The sequence below is a fragment of the Peromyscus eremicus genome, chromosome 6, assembly GCF_949786415.1.
Source record: "Peromyscus eremicus chromosome 6, PerEre_H2_v1, whole genome shotgun sequence".
In the NCBI taxonomy this organism is placed as follows: domain Eukaryota; kingdom Metazoa; phylum Chordata; class Mammalia; order Rodentia; family Cricetidae; genus Peromyscus; species Peromyscus eremicus.
In genome coordinates, this window is record NC_081421.1 from 93,399,470 (window position 1) to 93,417,986 (window position 18,517).

Consider the following 18,517-nt stretch of genomic DNA (forward strand, 5'->3'; position numbering starts at 1 on the left):
CAACAGTACCTGCCCAGAGGGTTAATGAAATAAAATGCATGGAAGCATTACTCTAAGACTGAATATTAACTATCCAAAGACTAGCAAGAACGCTTAGGAAGTAACCTTTTCTCCTTCACTCTCTGAAATCGAATGCGCGACAAGAAACAGAACTGTGCCTGCAATCCCACTACCAGAACCCAATTCTCTTCTTCTCTCCTCATTTCCCCAAAGTTCAAAGCAAACTTGAACCTTCTCTCCAGGCGGGAAGCAGTATGGTGTGATTAACAAGTGCTCTTCACCTAAAACACACTTTCACCTTTCACCTACAAAGCTGAGGGAGGGAACTTTGTCCTCCACACACCGCGGAGCCAATTCAGCGTTTCCAAACGAAATGTCAGGGCGTTCGCCGACCAGGTCGGGCCGGAGGCGAGGGCACCCCTTGGGCAGAACACCGTGCCAAGTGGACCTAGAACACCCCCCCTTCGCAACGCCCTGGCGACTCTGCACCGCCACTACTCGGGAGTCAGCCAAGTGCGTCCAGCCTGGCGAGTAAAATGCCCATCCCGGACGCAAACGTCCAGCGAACAAATCCTTTCGAGCTCTCCGGAGCGATGAGATGGCAAAACCAGAACGCACCCAGAAAGTTGGCACAGAGGAGGGAGGTGGTGTGGGGGCGCGGGGACACGGCGCGCCCTCTTCCCTCCCACAGTCCGGGGCGAGCGCGGTGACCACCACCAGGCCGCCGAGGGCCGCGGGGACCCGGAGGGGCGGGGAGAGGACCGCCGGCCTCGCTCCGCGGGCACCCGCGCAGCTCGGGACCCGGGAGGAAAAAGGGCGAGGCGCGCGCCCGGGAGCACCCGCTCGGGCCCGGGAAGGCGGCGCGGCCGCGAGCCTCACCCGTGCAGGCCGAGGGCGCGGCGCCGCTTGTGGAGCAGGCAGAGCAGCAGGAAGGCGGCCCCGGCCAGCGAGGAGTTCCGCGCCGTCAAGTACTTGCTGAAGGCCGCCATGGCACCGGCAGGGCGAGCGAGCCGCGGGCTAGGGGACGCGCCGGCGGCGACTACCTCAGTGCAGGAAGCGCGGGGGAAACTGGGAGGAGAGCTCGGCGCCGAGCGAGGGCGGGGCCGGCCGCGCGGGAACGCCCCCTGGCGCGCGCCGCCGCCGCCGCGACGAGCCCCCCGCGGACTTTGGCTTCTCGGGCGCGCGCGCCGGCGCGGGGAGGTCGAAAGGTTCGCCCCCCCTTCCCCCCCCCCCGCAACTCCCCTCCCCTGGGGGACGCTCTGCGCACGCGCGGACCCCCGCGGACTCGCCGGAAACGCGGCGGGCAGCCGCGGCGGGTCCTTGGGTGCTGGGTCTGGGTCGGTGGCCGCCCCCGCTTCGGCCTTGTGAGCTCCGCGTGCACACACCCTGGCTTTCACAAGACCTGGAAGAGCGGGCCAGGCCTGCGCCGCGGACTCGGTGAGTCCGGCCCCGCCGCCATCCCCTGGATGAGTCGGTGCCACCTTCTTAAAGAAGCCGAGGGAAGGAGGGCAACGGCCCCATCACCGAGCCCTGCAAGGCTGGAGGCGCGGTCATCATTTGCAACTTGAAAGAGTGAAAGGAGACCTGGGAAGAAAGACTACAGCAGATCAAATATCGTATTCCAAGTCGTCGTGGGTTATGATCTCTATAGAGTTCTGTAAAATCGGTTTAGGAGAACGGGCCCATCATTCAGTCTTTAAATACTACGTAGTAGAAAAGAGTGCGTGACAAAAAGGAGTTTTAAGGGAAAAAAATTATTCTTTTTGTATAGATATGTACCAGGAATGGAGATTTAAAAAAAAAAAGTATTTCTTTATGTTAGGTCTGGTCAAAGAAAGTTTGAGAAACACTGTTCTTTGCAAAGGGACATTCAGAAATAACAATCGTGCGTTGTATTAATGCTGGCCTTACTCCCAGAAGCAGAAGGGCTTTACAGATTACAGCATTCTTCTCCTGTCCCACCCCTATCATGCAGGAATCGTTATCCCTGGTGTTTAGTCTCGCGCATCCACAATAACTTAATGAATGGTTGGTTTCAGTTGAGGAAACCGTAGAGAGGCAAGTGGCAGTCAGAAAGAGAGCTTATAAAACCTCACACAATACATACACGTTTGAAAGTCGCCTACGAGTTTAACCAATGAAACAGTGGTGCCCCAGGTGTTCTCTCTGTGTGAATGGATGGTTGTTTAAAAGGTTATGAGAATGGCAAAGACCAGATACAGTGGCGTGTGCTGTGTACAGGCGCTCAGTCGGTCAAAAGTCTAACTTACACAAAAGTAAAGCCTCTACCAAATCCTCCATATGCCATTCGTGTATTCCTATTACCCTGGGGATCATTTAGGTAATTAGGTATGCTTGGCCCAGAGAACAAGTATGAACAATCAATCCCTTATTCTCCAGAGGCCGGTACAGGAGAAAAACATGAAGAAAAATATGGATGAGTTAAGTGACTTGTTAGAAAAATGAACTAGGTACTATGAGAATACCAATAAGAACATTTAGAATTTTTCTAGAACTTTTCATTAAGGCTTGACAAATACAATGATTTCAAAACTACACCCTGAGGCCAAAGGAGTCTACGTGCAGATGGGAAGAGGGGGGTGCTAGTTCACTAGCGAACTGCAGTGTAGTGTAAAAGTGCTGGGGACCTGGGTGGAAAAATGAGTTTGTGATAATGAAGGGGGTGCTTCTAAAACTGATTGAAAACGTCATCTGTGAGGAAATAGACTTCAAAACATTCAGGAAAAACAAAACAAAACAAAAAGACAATAATCCATAGACAAGATATTCTACAAAATATCCTTGCTCAAGAAGCATAGAAGATTCTAAGGGGCAGGAGGAGAAAGGAAGAAAGGGAGGGAGAGAAGGAGGGAGAAAGAAGGGAAATTATACAAGCTGCAATGTTTTCTAGTTGTGGATATGCCCGTCTGATAAAAACCACTGAGGGTTAGCCCAACAGAGTCAGCTTTACCAAACTGATGCAAAAAGCGACACCACACAGCAGAAGGATTGTGGCCCTGATCCCCAAAAAAGGATGAAGAAAGTTCTGCACTTAGTATAAAATCTGAATGAAGTAGTGCTTGAGAGGCTCAAAGCAAATCAGATCTACTTCCAATAGTAAAGTTGAAAAGTAGACTCCAGGTTCTATTCCTTTGGAAACATAAATTTTAAATCAGTGCAGAGTATTGTTTATAAACCCCTTGTCTTTAAATTTTGGCCTGTCTTAGTTTGGGTTTCAATAGCTGCCATGAAACACCATGACCAAAAAGCAAGTTGAAGAGGAAAGGGTTGATTTGGCTTATATGTCCACACTGTAGTCCTTCATTGAAGGAAGTCAGGACAGGAACTCAAACAGGCAGGAACCTAGAGACAGGAGCTGATGCAGAGGCCATGGAGGGGTGCTGCTTACTGGTTTACTTGCTCATGGCTTATTCAGCCTGCTTCCTTATAGAACCCAGGACACCAGCCCAGGTATGGCACCACCCATGATGGGCTGGGCTCTCCCCCATCCATCACTAATTAAGAAAACGCTTATAGGACTGCCCTTGTGAATCTTACAGAGACATTTTGATAACTGAGGTTCCTGCCTCTCAGATGACTTCAGCTTGTGTCAAACTGACATAAGACTATCCAGCACAGGACTACTTCTCAAACTCGAGTCATTCAAATCCTCCAAACAAGAAGGCGTTTTTTCTCCTCTTAGTGTTACAATCTCAGAACCCACCGTTGAGTTTAGAGGGGGGAAAGTTCTCCAGCACTATGTCATTTGATAGGCAATATTTTCAGATTCACATTTCATCATGCCAAATACGTATAAGGAAGAGAAAATGGGATTTTATTAAGCAGTCTGCGGGAGACCTGACCTTTAGAGAATTTGAGCAACTGAGAACAGGGGAGTTAGGAGACAAGTGGAGTTGGAGAATCAAGAAAGCGCCCTGGGTGGCGGGGAAACTGTGGCAGCCAATCTCATGATTGTTCTCCTGAGCTTTGCCTCCTGGTTCCTTGCCTTTGTGTCTCTCCTTCAGAGCTGGTAGGAAGACTAACCTGACTGGTAGGAAGACTAACCTATGTGACTCTTGACTCTTGACTGAGATCCTAACAAGCATCATGACTTCTGCCTTGATCTCCTGCACTTCTTTCTATAGAACCGTGGTTCTCAGTCTGTGACAGGTCATGACCCCTTGGGGTCCCATATCAGATATTTACATTATGATTCATAACAGTAGCAAACTTACAGTTATGAAGTAGCAATGAAATAACTTTATGGTTTGGGGGTCACCAGAACATGAAGAACTGTATTAAAGGGTCACAACATTAGGGATGTTGAAACCACTGCTATAGAGGGAGCCAGCTGCCATGGAGAATTCTCTGGAAGCCCCAGAGAAGCCAGCACCAGCCTGACAGTCACTTGAGAAACAGACCTCTCTCTGCAAGCAAACCTTCAGGAAGCTGCAGTCTCATGAACGATCCCATCACACAACTCAATTAAGATGCACCTAAACTCCTGACTCACAGAAGCTGTGAAAAATAATACATATTTACTGTGCTAAGCACTAAATTTGGAGTGTGATCTTTTTGCAACTGATTGATTTGCGTCAACCCTTTAAAAAAAAAACTGGGACATTTAGAAGAAATAATGGAATCAAAATCACAGAAGCAAAAATAAAGGCAGATGGAGGAGGACTGTGAAGGCTGAGGTGGGAGGAGGGGTGTGAAGTGAGGGGGAAAGGTTGAAATGTTTAGTATCAACTTGTGGAAGGCGTTAAGTGCCAAGGGGAGCTTTGTTCTGCATGCGAGAATATCCATTCTGTACATCATGTGGAAGTTTGGGGAAAGACTAGAACCTTAGCTCTGATTTAGGGCAGAGAACATGCTCATGGAGCATGATGGGTAGACTGAAGGAGGAAACACCAAGCTGAGAGACCAGTTTACACACTTGTGTGAAATATCTGGGTAAAAAGGTAATGAGAACTGAGTCAAGACAATAAGAAACAAATAGCAAGAGAAGGATTCTGTGGGTTAAATTTGGGTGGGGTAGGTGATGTTGCTGATTAGTAGGAAGAAAACTTTTTAATTGACTGTGATATCTCCTGGCTGAGAGAATAATCATATTTACCCACAGCCAAGGGCACAGAAGTGGTGCGTACTTGTTAATGAAGGAGAATGGGAACCAAATGAGCAACCCCCTTACTGTTCTCTCACCAACAGGGTGAACTCTGGGATCCTCAACACCCACAGGAAGCCAGTTGCAAGAGAAGCTCTGCCTACCTTTCCAAACTTCCCACTACCGCAGGAAATAAGTGGAAACTCCAGTCACTTCCTCCCTGGAACGTACTCTTCTTTCTGCCTTAGATACCAGATACTTCCTACCCTAATACCCCTATTTCCAACTCAGTTCATCCTACAAGATGAAGCCCTCTTTTCCAGATTCTGGTAGGATCCTTTGAGTCATCTCCAACTTCAACTTCAGTTCAAGTTTCGACAAAAAGTCATGAAGCCTTCCACCCATGGAGACAATGATGTATAGAGCCTGTTCTCCAAACAGGTGAAAGGGAAGAAGAAAATGTTTAATATCTCAAGAAGTTATCTGGTGAGTCATGCATTGAGAACACACCTAAAAGTAAATAAAACAGCCCTGCCTGCTTGTGATTAACAATGGAACAAGACGACAATCAAAAAGGAAATGTAATAAAAGCTGTGCTGGGTATATAATCAGAATTATGTATGAATGTGCAAGAGGAAGAACTTAATCCAGGCTAGGGACTTGCAAGGAAACAAATTCATTTGCCAGATGTTTACTGTCATCTTTGCATAAAGGCAGGCCCTTCCCCATGCCTGCCTGCACTCGTGTGCTCAGTTCCTCTCGTTTGTGAACTGTGCAGAGCAAATTGAAGTTAGTCTTCATGTTCTGTCCAGCAACCCAATGCCCAGTCATCTGTCTGTGTGGTCCAACCAAACATTCCTTATAGACCGCAATAATGCTCAGCTTGACTAGCTGTTCAGTTCAACATCACCGTCCTCTTTTGAGGGCACAAATTGCTAAGGTGAACCCACCTATGACTGGATTCTTCCCTGTGCTATGTCAGGTCTCCTTCCTAGAAACAGACCTTGGCACAATACCCTCCTCAGACTGAATCTTGCTCGACCATCTTCATGAGGCACAGGCCCAGTATCTGACTCCCACATTCTCCACCACTACTCACCAGACTAGAAAATTGCGTAACTGAAGACAGTCTCACATGGTCTAGGCTGGCCTTTAACTCACTGGGTAGCTGGGGATGACCTTGAAACTCTGACCCTCCTGCTTCTAAGTACTGGAATTACAGGTTTGCACCACCATGCTCAATTTATATAGTGCTGAGGATCAGATTGGGGCTTTCTGGATGTTAGGAAAGCACTGAGCTACATCCCCAGCCTAGAAAAAAAAAAAAATAATGATGCAAGGTAGTTTTAAAGTAAAATTTTTACAAAGTCGGATGGACTCTTTATTATTTTCACTTTTATAATATAAAACCATAGTTTCACCAATATAATTACATGTTATAGTAATTATTTATATGTTTGATATAAAAAACATAAATTGTCTTAAATGATGAAATATGTATATACATTAATGCATACTGAACTATCTGCTCTATCTGGGTTATAAAACATGTTAAAGACTTGTTGGTGGCTATTGTCTTGAGAGAGAAAAGACAGAACTCCACAGTAGATGAAATCAGAGGACATCTGAGGATGAGTGTGGTAACAGAGTTGGTAGCAGCTGAGGGTCTTGTTACATTTTGATTCAGGAAGAAAGCCTTTTATCTCAATTTGCCCTAGGCTTAAGTGTAGTGGGTAGCCATTCCAGCTTTGATCTGGAAGTTCCAACCCCCATTGAGACTTCGGTAACTGTCATGCCTACAAGGCGGGGCCAAGAGAGGACCCTGAAGACCCGAGATCTGGATGCGCTGTCTCTCTTAGTTCCTGGACCCTGGACACTAGAGGTAGACTGAGGAGAGTTCTCCAGAGAACACCGCCGGACTGCGCTGTGTCTTTCCCAGAACCCGCAACCTACCTATCCCTTCATTTGTAAGTTACGCCACTAAATAAACCTCCCTTTTAACTACGTGGAGTGGCCTTAATAATTTCACCAATACTTAAGTTCCTAGGACTTGGTACTTTTCTATAATACAGAACCTGATCATGTCAGGCTGGCATCTAAAATCCTTCAGCTACTTTCCATCATGTTAAGAATAAAATACAGGACTTGGAAGATGGCTCGGTGGGTCACGTGCTTGCTGGACAAGCGTGAGAGTCTGAGTTTGCATCCTCAGACCCATGTAAAGCACGCCTGTAATCCTGGAACTCCTACTACAGGCTAGGAGGTAGAGACAGGAGGATACCCAGAAACTCAAGAGCCAACTAATCTGACAGATACAACAGAGAACAGAAAAAATATGCCCAAACTCCAACAAAGCAGAAGGCAAGGACCAATATTCAAGGTTGTCCTTTGACCTCCACGCACATGCTGTGACAAGCAAATGCTCTCACACACATGGACACACATACACACACATAGAGGTTTAAAAAGAAAGAAGAAATGCAGCCAGGTGAGGCGGCTTATGCCTACGGTTTTAGCTACTTGGGGACCAAGGCAGTAGAATCTCTTGAGCCCAGGAATTGGGCCAGCTTGGGCAACGTGGTGTGACTCTCAACTCAAAACCAAACCAAAAGGAAGGAAGAAAATACAAATTTCTGAGCCACTGAGCAACATCTCCAGCCCTTACATGCTGTGGATATCGCTCTGTATAAATAAAATGCTGATTGGCCAGTAGCCAGGCAGGAAGTATAGGCGGGACAAGCCAAGAAGAGAATTCTGGGAAGTGGAAGGCTGAGGCAGAGAGACACTGCCAGCTGCCACCATGACAAGGGAGATGTAAGGTACCGGTAAGCCACAAGCCACGTGGCAAAGTATAGATTAATAGAAATGGGTTAACTTAAGATAGAAGAACTAGATAGCAAGAAGACTGAGCCATTAGGCCAAACAGTTTAAATAATATAAGCGTCTGAGTGATTATTTTATAAGTGGGCTGTCAGACTGCCAGGCTCGGCGGGTCCTGGAGAGAAAACTCTAGCTACACTTACAGATGTTTAATCTGGCCCCGGCTTCCTCTTTCCCTCCAGGTACAGGAGTTTCTTACTCAGTAGCCCAGGCTCTGCCAACTGTTGCATTCTGATGAAATAGCTTCAAACCTTAATCTACTGCCCCATCCCAATACTCTTTGGCTTTCCATGTTCATCTCGGCTTCTCTATGTTTTCTGTCTTTTCCTATCCACTTGGCTCCTCGGCAAAGCAATTAGAGTTCTGTGCTAAACTAATTTATTAACTTGACTTCTGCTCTCCTCAAATAACAAGTTCCTTCAGGGAAAGGGCTGTAGATTTTGTCTACAAAGGGACAACTAGTTAATAAATTGGGCTATCTGGGCCAGAGAACCTCAGTTATAGCTGCTTGGCTTTGTTAGTAAACAATGAAAGCAAGCATAGGCAATAATGTACATGAACAGGCTGTGTTACAATGAAACTTGATTACAACAAAAGCTTGAATTCAATATTGTAGCTAGAGTTTTCCTGCCTGGCCCACAGTCAGGACAAATCTCTCTCACTCGCCAGTCCCACAGCCACTCATACAGAACATCCCACAGCACAATATGGTCATTGTGTATGATGGAATATGGTCATCATGTATGATGGAATATGGTCATCATGTATGGTGGAATATGGTCATCGTGTATGTATGGTGGAATATGGTCATCATGTATGATGGAATATGGTCATTGTGTATGGTGGAATATGGTCATCGTGTGTGTATGGTGGAATATGGTCATCGTGTATGTATGGTGGAATATGGTCATCATGTATGATGGAATATGGTCATCATGTATGATGGAATATGGTCATCATATATGGTGGGATATGGTCATTGTGTATGTATGGTGGAATATGGTCATCATGTATGGTGGAATATGGTCATTGTGTATGTATGGTGGAATATGGTCATCATGTATCTATGGTGGGATATGGTCATCATGTATGGTGGAATATAGTCATTATGTATGGTGGAATATGGTCATTGTGTATGGTGGAATATGGTCATCATGTATGGTGGGATACTGTTTTCCAGTCGTTGCTGTTTTAAGTTGATTAAAAAATGTAAAATTTAAAAGCTAGATGTGGTAGTGTACTCAGGAGGTGGAGGCAGGAAGATCAAGAGTTCAAGGCCACCCTTGGCTACATAACAACAAGTTCAAGGCCATCCTTGGCTACGTGGCCAGATTTGGCTGAACAGCAATAATTTGCTATTTCATTAGGGACACGGATGAATTGCATATGAAACAGCTATCAGTAACGACTATTGACCTAGATGTCTTTTGTTTCCAGCCTAGCTACATGTGACTTTTATAGACTGTATAATATTGGGCAAGGTATGTCTCTGTATTTGTTTTCTCATCAGTACAATGGTACCTATTTCAAAGAGTTGTTATTAGGATTAAGTACTTTAGTTTGTATGACAGTTGAGCAGTGATTAGCACATAGCAAACCCTATAAATAAAGGCAGTGACAACAAACGCTTTGATAATATCTTGCTCCAGGAGAGACACTCAATGTATTTCTCTATATATAATATATATATTGAGAGGAATTGTCCAATAAGCAATTGCCTAAAAGGAACACACACACACACACACACACACACACACACACACACACACACACACGCACACCCCAATTGAAGGCATAAAAATATGTGCAATGGCTGGAGAGGTGGCTTAGTGGTTAAAAGCACTTGCTTTTCTTACAGAGGACCAGGATCCAGTTCCCAGAACCATCTGTAACTCCAATTTCACAGGATCTGATGCCCTGTTCTGGCCTCGGTCGATACTGCACACATGTTGTGCACAAACAGGAGGGCAAACACTAATACACATAAAATAAATTGATATTTCTAAACATATGTGAGGTAGATAAGGGTCAAATAAGAATACCTTTAGAGTCAGGGAAACTAATAATTATGGCAACTTGATTTTATATTTGTTCTCAAAACACTAGTTTCTTCCTTTTCCTAATATTGTTTGCCAATGTTACCCTTGTTGTAGCATCTTTTCCAGCCCAGTGACCTCACCTGGCCAGCTTTCCCACCACTGCATCTCAGTGGATACTCTCTGTTCCTAACAGACCAGTTCTCCAAGTAGGCCATACTCATTTATAACTTTAAATCATGAGACTAGCTGTGCCTGCAAGGTTCTTCTCTCAGATCTCTGCTGTCTAAATCTTACCATTGGAGAAGGGTAAGATTCTCATTTTCTGCTTAAAACCTTTCTAAGGTCTTCCCTGTTATTAAAGCCAACTCCTTGCCACGGCTACAAGGGCTTTTTGGTCTGGTGCCAGGCGACCCTCGTTGGCTCTCCTTATCGGTATGTGTTAGCCTCCTTCCTGTTCATCTGCTTGTGTTTGGAGGATGGAATAAGTTAAAATGTCTGTAAAGTGTTTAGAAGAGAGCTTAACACATGGTAAATATTTCCTAATTTTGGTGAAATGAGGTAAAAGAAAATATATACTTTCTTGATTTTGTTTGTCTGGAGAATACTGACTAAAATAAACCCTTTATATAAAACCTCATTTGTAACCTCACCCTAGAAAAGCAATGACAAAATTACCTAAAATAATAAAAGATTTGTAAAAAGTAGTAGGATATAAAATGAATATACAAAAAGCTATATTTACAAACAACAAGTTAAAAAAGTAACATGGTAAAGCCTCATTTAAATAAATTTTTTTTTCAAAAACTGACAACAAATGTTCAAAATCTATCTGAAGAAAATTATAAAATATTCCCTATGGAGTCTCAAATTAAGGCTAAAGAGAAATGGCAGTTAAAAGTAGTAGTTGACTCTAAATTGGAGCTTGATTTGAAATGAGCATGGGGACATTATTGAGTCAAAAACTAACAAAATTGAGATACTACCATCACAGCAGTTTTACCTAAAACAACCTAAACTGAGAAATGTCCCCAGTGTCCTTTAGCAAGAGAGCGGAGTGGGTACTTTATGGTACATCTGAGCGGGTACTTTAGGGTACATCTATGCAATTACAAGACAATTTGGTGACGCCGTAGTGCAAGACCTCACAAAATCAGTCTATGATAGAAGTCAGAAAGTGGTTTCTTTGGGAAAGAGAAAAATTCTCTGAAAAGCAGCATGGCAGAACTTTCTGGAGTGATGGAAATGTTTTAGAATATGTTTGTGGGAGCGGGATTCTTACAAATGCCACGTCATTAAACTGGGTACACAAGATCTATATCTTCTATGGTTCGTAAACTCTAACTCTGCCTAAGGAATGACTGAGCAGACAAGGTGACTATGCTTCCCCTCCACGCCATTCTTTTTGCTAATTATTTACAATTCGTAACAAATTATTTATCGGTTGAGATGGTGAGGATTGAAGCTAGGGCCCCAGGCATGCTAAACAAGCGCTCTAGCAGGAAACTATATATCCAGCTCACTAACCATGTGTTTGAAAAAGAAAAGGCTTAGAGCAAATCAAAATAGATATGTTAAGATCGTTTGCTGATACATTTATGCTCTGTGAGTACTTAAAACTATGGAAGAGAAATTATTATCTTAAGAAAACATGAGAAAAAAAGCAATCTAGCTCAGATGTCCTTCAAATAACCTTTAAAATAGTTAAGAATGGGGCTGGAGAGATGGCTCAGAGGTTAAGAGCACTGACTGCTCTTCCAGAGGTCCTGAGTTCAATTCCCAGCAACCGCATGGTGGCTCACAACCATCTGTAATGAGATCTGGTGCCCTCTTCTGACCTGCAGACATACATGCAGGCAGAACACTGTATACATAATAAATAAACCTTTAAAAAAAAAAAAGTCAGAAGCTCAGTGGCTGCTGCCTAAACTTAAAAAAAAAAAAAATAGTTAAGAATGCCCCGTGGGATGTACAGTTAATGTCAAAACACTTTCTAATCCAAAAAGATGCCTGCCATCAGGGATAGTGCATAAGGAGTGAGTGGCCGTTCTCCCTAGAACTGAGGCTTGTCTGGATACCATTTTGTGTTGGGTGTGTTGTCTGGGCCAGCCCACGCTGGGCATCAGGGCTGTGACTATACATGTTAGCAAGCTTCACTCCACTCCAAACATGGCTCCTTAACAGCACAGAAAGGGATTTATTTTACTCAAACAATGAAAGGAATATAATACAGAGAAACAAGATTGCATAATGGTAGTGTGTGTTTAAAACCTGTGCTATCAGGGCTTGAGAGGTGATTTAGAAGTTAACTGGTCTTGTGGTCTTTTAGAGGACCCAGGTTCAGTTCCCAGAACCCACATGGTGGCTCACAATCATTTAGAAAAAAAAAAAAAATCAGCTGTGCTATATTTCAAGTACCCTTGGCCATCTCCATGGGCTAGCTTGACAGAGAGCAGTAGGCCTTTCTCTAGAGGCTGTGAAGCTGAAAACTGACAGGCCCTGGCTGCCATCCTGCCTAATCATGAGGGGGCTCCACCTGCAATGCCAGAAGGCCACTGTTCTCTGTCTCCCAGAGCCACCCCTTGCTATCACAGTTGCTAAACAAATCCAGGACTTTCTCCCTCCATCTAGTCTTCAGACTTGCACTTTCAAGGGCATGCATCTTATCAGCAATTCTTGTTTAAAAAATAGAACTGTTATTTTACGTGCATGAATGTTTTGCCTGCATGTAAGTGCACCGTGTGTGCAGTGCCAGCAGAGGCCAGAAGGGGGAGTCAGATTCTCCTGGAGGGTGCAGGGACCAGAGCCTCTGCTGGAAGAGCGGCCAGTGCTCTGCCCGAGCTCGCTCTCTCTCCATCCTCTCCTATTTCTGTTACAGTTCTAGAACGCTGCTTTCTTGCTAGGACTTTCATAAGAAAATCTTCGCTGAGGCCTTCTGGCTGCTAGGATCCTTGTTACTACCTGCTAAATTCCTACTGCAGCCTGGTTGGAAAGGGTTTTTTGTTTGTTTATATCTATCAGGTCTGGGGCTGTTCTTGTTTGGGGTTTTTGTTTTGTTTATGTGTTTGCTTGCTTGCTCACTGGTTTTAAAGAGCTCTGTATGGTACAAGGTGAGAAGTGAAAACATTTGAATGGAGATCTCCCTCCAACACATAAGTCCCTCCCTCTGCAGCTACAGCAGCTGAGGTCCCCATATGGTACTTTCCTGCTCGGCTCTTTGTAAGTTTCATACCCACCCACAGTTGGTCCTCTGATTATTGCTCTGAATGCAGACCCTGAATCACCGAAGTCGGAAGAATCATGTGCCTGAATCTTGAGTTTAAATCCCACCTCCAGATTTGTCATGGTAACTATATGACTTATTTTGGGGGGGCTCTGAACAGTACCAGGTGTGACAGAAAGGCCTCAGTATTAGTCACTTTCCACAATCAGTCTTAGAACACTTGGCTCCTGGAAAAGGCTTGTGGCTTGAGAAGTCTAAGAGTGGGCACAAGAACTCACCCATGGGCATCCAAGCAGATAAATTCTCACATAGTCACATGCAAACACCACCTAGGGAGGTTCATTTTCTGGACCACACATTTCTCTACCATTAAACAAAAAAGTGTGCATTACTTTTATATAGTTAAAAAAACAAAATTATAAAATATAAGCATGTTAGACAAGTTGATTCCTAATGCCCTTTATTGCTTGAAATCGATGTCATAAGTGTTGGGGTTAAGAGCAGGCGTTCACTCTAAAGGAGCTATCCTAGCGTGGTGGTTTGAACAAGAATGGCCTCCATCGGCTCATACAAACTGAGTCCTCAGGGAGTGGCACTACTTGAGAAAGATTAAGGGGTGTTGCCTTTTTGGAGTAGATGTGGCCTTGTTGGAGGAAGTGTGTCACTGGAGGTGAGCTTTGAGGCTTTCAAAAGCCCAACCCAGGCCTGGTCTCTCTCTCTCTCTCTCTCTCTCTCTCTCTCTCTCTCTCTCTCTCTCTCTCTCTCTCTCTCTCTCTGTTGTCTGCCGATCCAGATGTAGAACGCTCAGCTACTTCTCTAGTACTATGTCTGCCTGTGTATCTCCATGTTTCCTGCCATGATGATAATGCACTAAACTCTGGAACTGTAAGCCAGCCCCAGTTAAATGTTTTCTCTTATAAGAGTTGTCGTGGCCATGGTGTTGCTTCACAGCAATAGAACAGTGACTGAGATGTTCGGGACTAGATGACTAGGAACTTTAGGAAGACGGAACTGCTCTGTTTGATACTACAGTGGTGAAAAGAATGACCACGTCCTTAGTAAAATGTTCAGATTGCTGTACCACAAGCAATAAAGTTTACCATAGGCGAATTTAAAAAATAAATCAGGCTGTTGAAACTCTCAGGATGGAATGTAGACTACTCAAATTAATCTTAACTGTACAGACTTGTGGAGTGAGGGAAGAGCTGACAAGTAATTTGGGAAAACAGTGTTTTGGTGTTTTTTTTAAATTTTATTTTGTTTTTCAATTGTAGGGTTAAAGACAAAAAGAGCTGTAGACAATACTTGTATTCTACTCGTGTTTCACACACAAATACAGTTAACAATTAAATGTCCATACCTCTTTACAAATGTGCAAAGACTGAGCATAGAAACAAACAAACAAACAAAAGAAAACTGTCAGTCATGAAGTCAAGCTTCTCATTGTCAGAGAAAATAAGTTATCAATCAGCAAGAAGGTAGGAGGAAACATGCAGGGCTGGGACTGAGTCTATCTGCATGAACTCAGGTAGGGTGACAGCTGGCTAGGTGATACAGAAATTAAAAGTGCCTTCATCAGCCATGCCTGGAACCAAATCAGCAAGCTTAAATGGGATTAAACACAAAGAATGAAATAAATGTCCACCAATCCATATTGTGATGGACATACACATAAGTGTTGGTATAACAATTGAACAAAGAGAAAATTCTTTGTCATAGCAACTTAAATTGCACCAATTGACAAATGTAGACCTAACTAGGGCAATAGAAAACCAGCATTTGAACATATTGGTAATCATTATAAAGGACAAGACTTATAGAATAAATACTAAAACTAGTGAGTCAAACTTTATCAAGGAATAGAACAGTTGCATAGCCTCAAAGTCTATACTAAAAGTTTTGCAGACTTTAACACAGGTTCGCACATTCTTTGATACCCTCTCATCAGGAGGTAACACAGTTTGTGTTTGTCACCTTTTGTCACTGTGAGAGAATATTTTCAAACAACAATATAGGAGGAGGGATTTATTTTGGCTCACAGTTTTAAAGGTTATAATCCATGGTTATCTGGCTCCAAGGAAGAAACATCATGGCCAAAGACCATGGTGGGAAAGTTGCTCACTTCATGGAAAGCAAAGAAGTAGCCAAAGAGAAAGGGTCCAGGGACAAAAATATACCCTTCAGAGGCACATCCCTGATGACTCACCTCCTCTGACTAGGCCTTCCTTTCTAGAGTCCATCCAGCTATGAATTCATCTACGGGTTAACCCACCAATGAAATTACCACCTTTATAATCCAATCACCCTTTAAAGTTTTCCTGTGTCCCGGCTGGCCGGTGGTCAGGGTAAATCTCTCCCACTCACGTCCCCCAAGTAAACACACAGAGGCTTATATTAATTATAACTGCTCGGCCATTAGCTCAGACTTATTACTGACCAGCTCTTACACTTAAATTAACCCATAATTCTTATTTATGTTTAGCCATGTGGCTTGGTACCTTTTCTTGGTTCTGCCTTGTCGTCTTACTTCCTCTGTGTCTGGCTGGCGACTTCTGACTCTGCTCTTCCTCTTCCCAGCATTCCTTTAGTCTGCTAGCCCCACCTATACTTCCTGCCTGGCCACTGGCCAATCAGCATTTTATCAACCAATCAGAGCAACACATATTCACAGCATACAGAATGACATCCCACAGCGCAGATGTTCAACACAAAGCCTTTTTTTGTGTGGCACTTTCATATCTAAAACGACCCAGACCTGGAATGTTAACTAAGCTTAGTACCTCATTTCTAATGAATACAAAGTACAAAAAAGAAGAAAGTGTAGTCATTTTATTGTTGAGGAATCTGGCAGACCCCACTTTAACCAAGTGATCAGGATTGGCATTTCCAAGCTGAACAGTGGTGGTGCACACCTTTAATCCCAGTGCTGGGGAGTCAGAGGCAGGCAGAGCTCTGTGAGTTTGAGGGCTACACAGAGAGAGAAAGAAAAAAAAAAAAGGAAGATTGACGTTACCAATAATAACTTGATAGCTACATATTATTATTATGTATCACTGACACCCAGCAATGAAAAGGGTTCTTCCCTTCTGTGCTACTCTGAAAATCCTTTAACTCCAGTTAAATCACAAGAACATATCACATAAATAGAAGCTGAGCAATTTTTATAAAGCATCTGACTAGTGATTTTCACAGTGTTAGGCTGATGAAAAGAAATAGTTGCAGATTGGAGGAAAATAATGGCCTCATCATGACCAAATGCAATAAAGTATTCAACTGAGTCCTGGAGTCAAAATAAAAATGCAAGAGGAAAAATTGGAAATTTTAAATAGTTTGTGGTTTAGTTAGCAGTCCTGTGCCAATGTCAACTTCTTGGGTTTGATCAACCTAAGTACATCTGGTACAATTGTAACATCATTAGAAGCCAGGTGAAGGAGATGCAAGAATTCTAGGCAGCATCTTTATGATTTGTCTGCATATCTAAAAATAGTTTCAAAATCAAGTTAAAGAGATGTGTTAAAATGCTTTCAGTAAGGGTGTGGTGGCACACTCCTGCAGTTCCAGCATTTGGGAGGCAGAGGTAATGAGTCTGAGGCCAACCTGCTCTAGATAACAAGTTCTAGATAACTATGCAGTAAGACTCTGTCTCAAATTAATAATAACAAGAAGAAACAACTAAAACAAAATGCCTCCAGTGTCCCAATAAGTTATTATGTCTAACCAAAAGCCTTATCTTTGTAGCCAGAAGAAACTAAGAAAAATAAACCCTAAAAATTAAAATACAGAGAAATAGAGATCACTGTGCCTTTTTTTTTTTTTTTTGAACATCCGCCTTGTGCTGCTGTCTCATGTCAATCAACAAAACCTGGAAACATAACTTGCAAATTGTGTGAGATTAGAAGTCGTTATTTTATCAGTTAGCTAGCTTCTCCCATCTCTGGAAGAACCTCAAAAGGCGTGTTGTTCTAGGCTGGGAAAACATTTTGTTCATATCTAGGCCCCAAAACCATAGGGGAAAAAAATCAGTGTCAGCACAAAGTAGGTTGATGTCTTTGTCTGTCTTTTTTCCAGAGGTAGAAATGTGTGATGTTATGTTCATACTACTTTAAAGACCCAAAGAATCCACATAAACTTGTTCCAAAAATACAAAAAAAAACCCCACAAAAATATTTTATTCCTATTAGGAACTACTTATGAGAAGGAGGGGAGGGATGAGGAAGAGGATGAGAGACTAAGGGAAGTCATGCGTGGATGGGAATCAATGGCTGGTCCTTGCTGATCGTCACAGTCAGGGAATGAGGGTGGATGATGCAGCTGGGAAGCAGCCGTGAGAAGATCCTGAGCGTCTCTACTCCATGTGGCAGTGTATGGTGAGTGTTAAATTCATAGTGAGATTTTCTTGTCAGGTGCACAGTATGAAAGGGAGAAAGTGGATAATCATTGAAGCTTCCATTTATAGTGGTACATGTCACTTTATTCTCACAGAAGCCTGAAGTGGCAGGGCCTATTATCATCCTCAGTTTTATAATTGGGAAAGTGGAGCTAAGAAATATCAAGGAATTTACGCAAAGTCACACACAGGTCGTAACTAGGGAAGGTAGGAATGGAACCTTGGATCACTGTGGTGGCTAATCTTGGCTGTCAGCTCGACTGCATGTGTAATTCACTAAAACACAAGTTTCTGGACACTCCCGAAGGATTTTCTTGATGAGATTATTTGAAGCAGGAGGACCCACCCTGAATGTGGGCTATGCCTGCTGGTAGCAGCCCAGATAAATGAACATGGAGGAAGGAAACTTTTCTCTGTTCCTGCTTGCTCTCATCCTCATTGGCCAGGCCATCTAGCCTGCAGCCCAGGCTTTCCTTCACAGATTCCAACGTAGACTGAAGACCAGCAGCTCTCCGGGAGTCCTCAGGCCTTCAATGCCAGATTGGACTGCTGAGACATCTAGCCTCTTTTTTAGACTGAGCAGCTGCTGGATTCTCGATCTCTCCAGTGTGAGATAGCCACTGTTGAACTACCCAGAGTGCATCCTGTATACCAAACTAATAACTACCTTTTTTAATATACATTCATTCTGTCAGTTTTGTTCCTTTAAAGAACCCTGACTAATAATACAGTGATCTCAGAGTTTGTGTTCTCAGTCATGATGCAGAGTCAAAAGCTGAACAGACTTGGGAACCAACATGGAAAACGTGGGTGAGCACAGATAACAGGAGAGATTAGCATGTGCGTGTGTGCCTGCTTACGTGTGTGTGTGTGTGTGTGTGTGTGTG

At 43.6% G+C, this 18,517-nt stretch overlaps 1 protein-coding gene and 1 long non-coding RNA gene across 3 annotated transcripts in view; one reads left to right on the plus strand and one right to left on the minus strand.

The window, feature by feature from the left end:
* Window positions 1-1,057, minus strand: part of Abcd3 (ATP binding cassette subfamily D member 3) — a 64,650-nt gene extending 63,593 nt beyond the window's left edge. The window contains exon 1 of one of the 2 annotated variants that reach the window (XM_059266175.1): window positions 880-1,057. In XM_059266175.1, the coding sequence (XP_059122158.1) occupies window positions 880-989 (110 nt within the window). In that variant the 5' untranslated portion in view covers window positions 990-1,057. Of the gene's footprint in view, window positions 1-618; window positions 687-879 lie in introns of those variants that run through there. The other variant, XM_059266176.1, reaches the window with a different exon arrangement.
* A 248-nt stretch (window positions 1,058-1,305) lies between these two features.
* On the plus strand, window positions 1,306-7,108 carry LOC131912679 (uncharacterized). The gene is made up of 3 exons (XR_009379676.1): window positions 1,306-1,437; window positions 5,209-5,590; window positions 6,823-7,108. It is a non-coding gene; the product is annotated as an uncharacterized LOC131912679 (long non-coding RNA).
* Window positions 7,109-18,517: the final 11,409 nt, after the last annotated feature.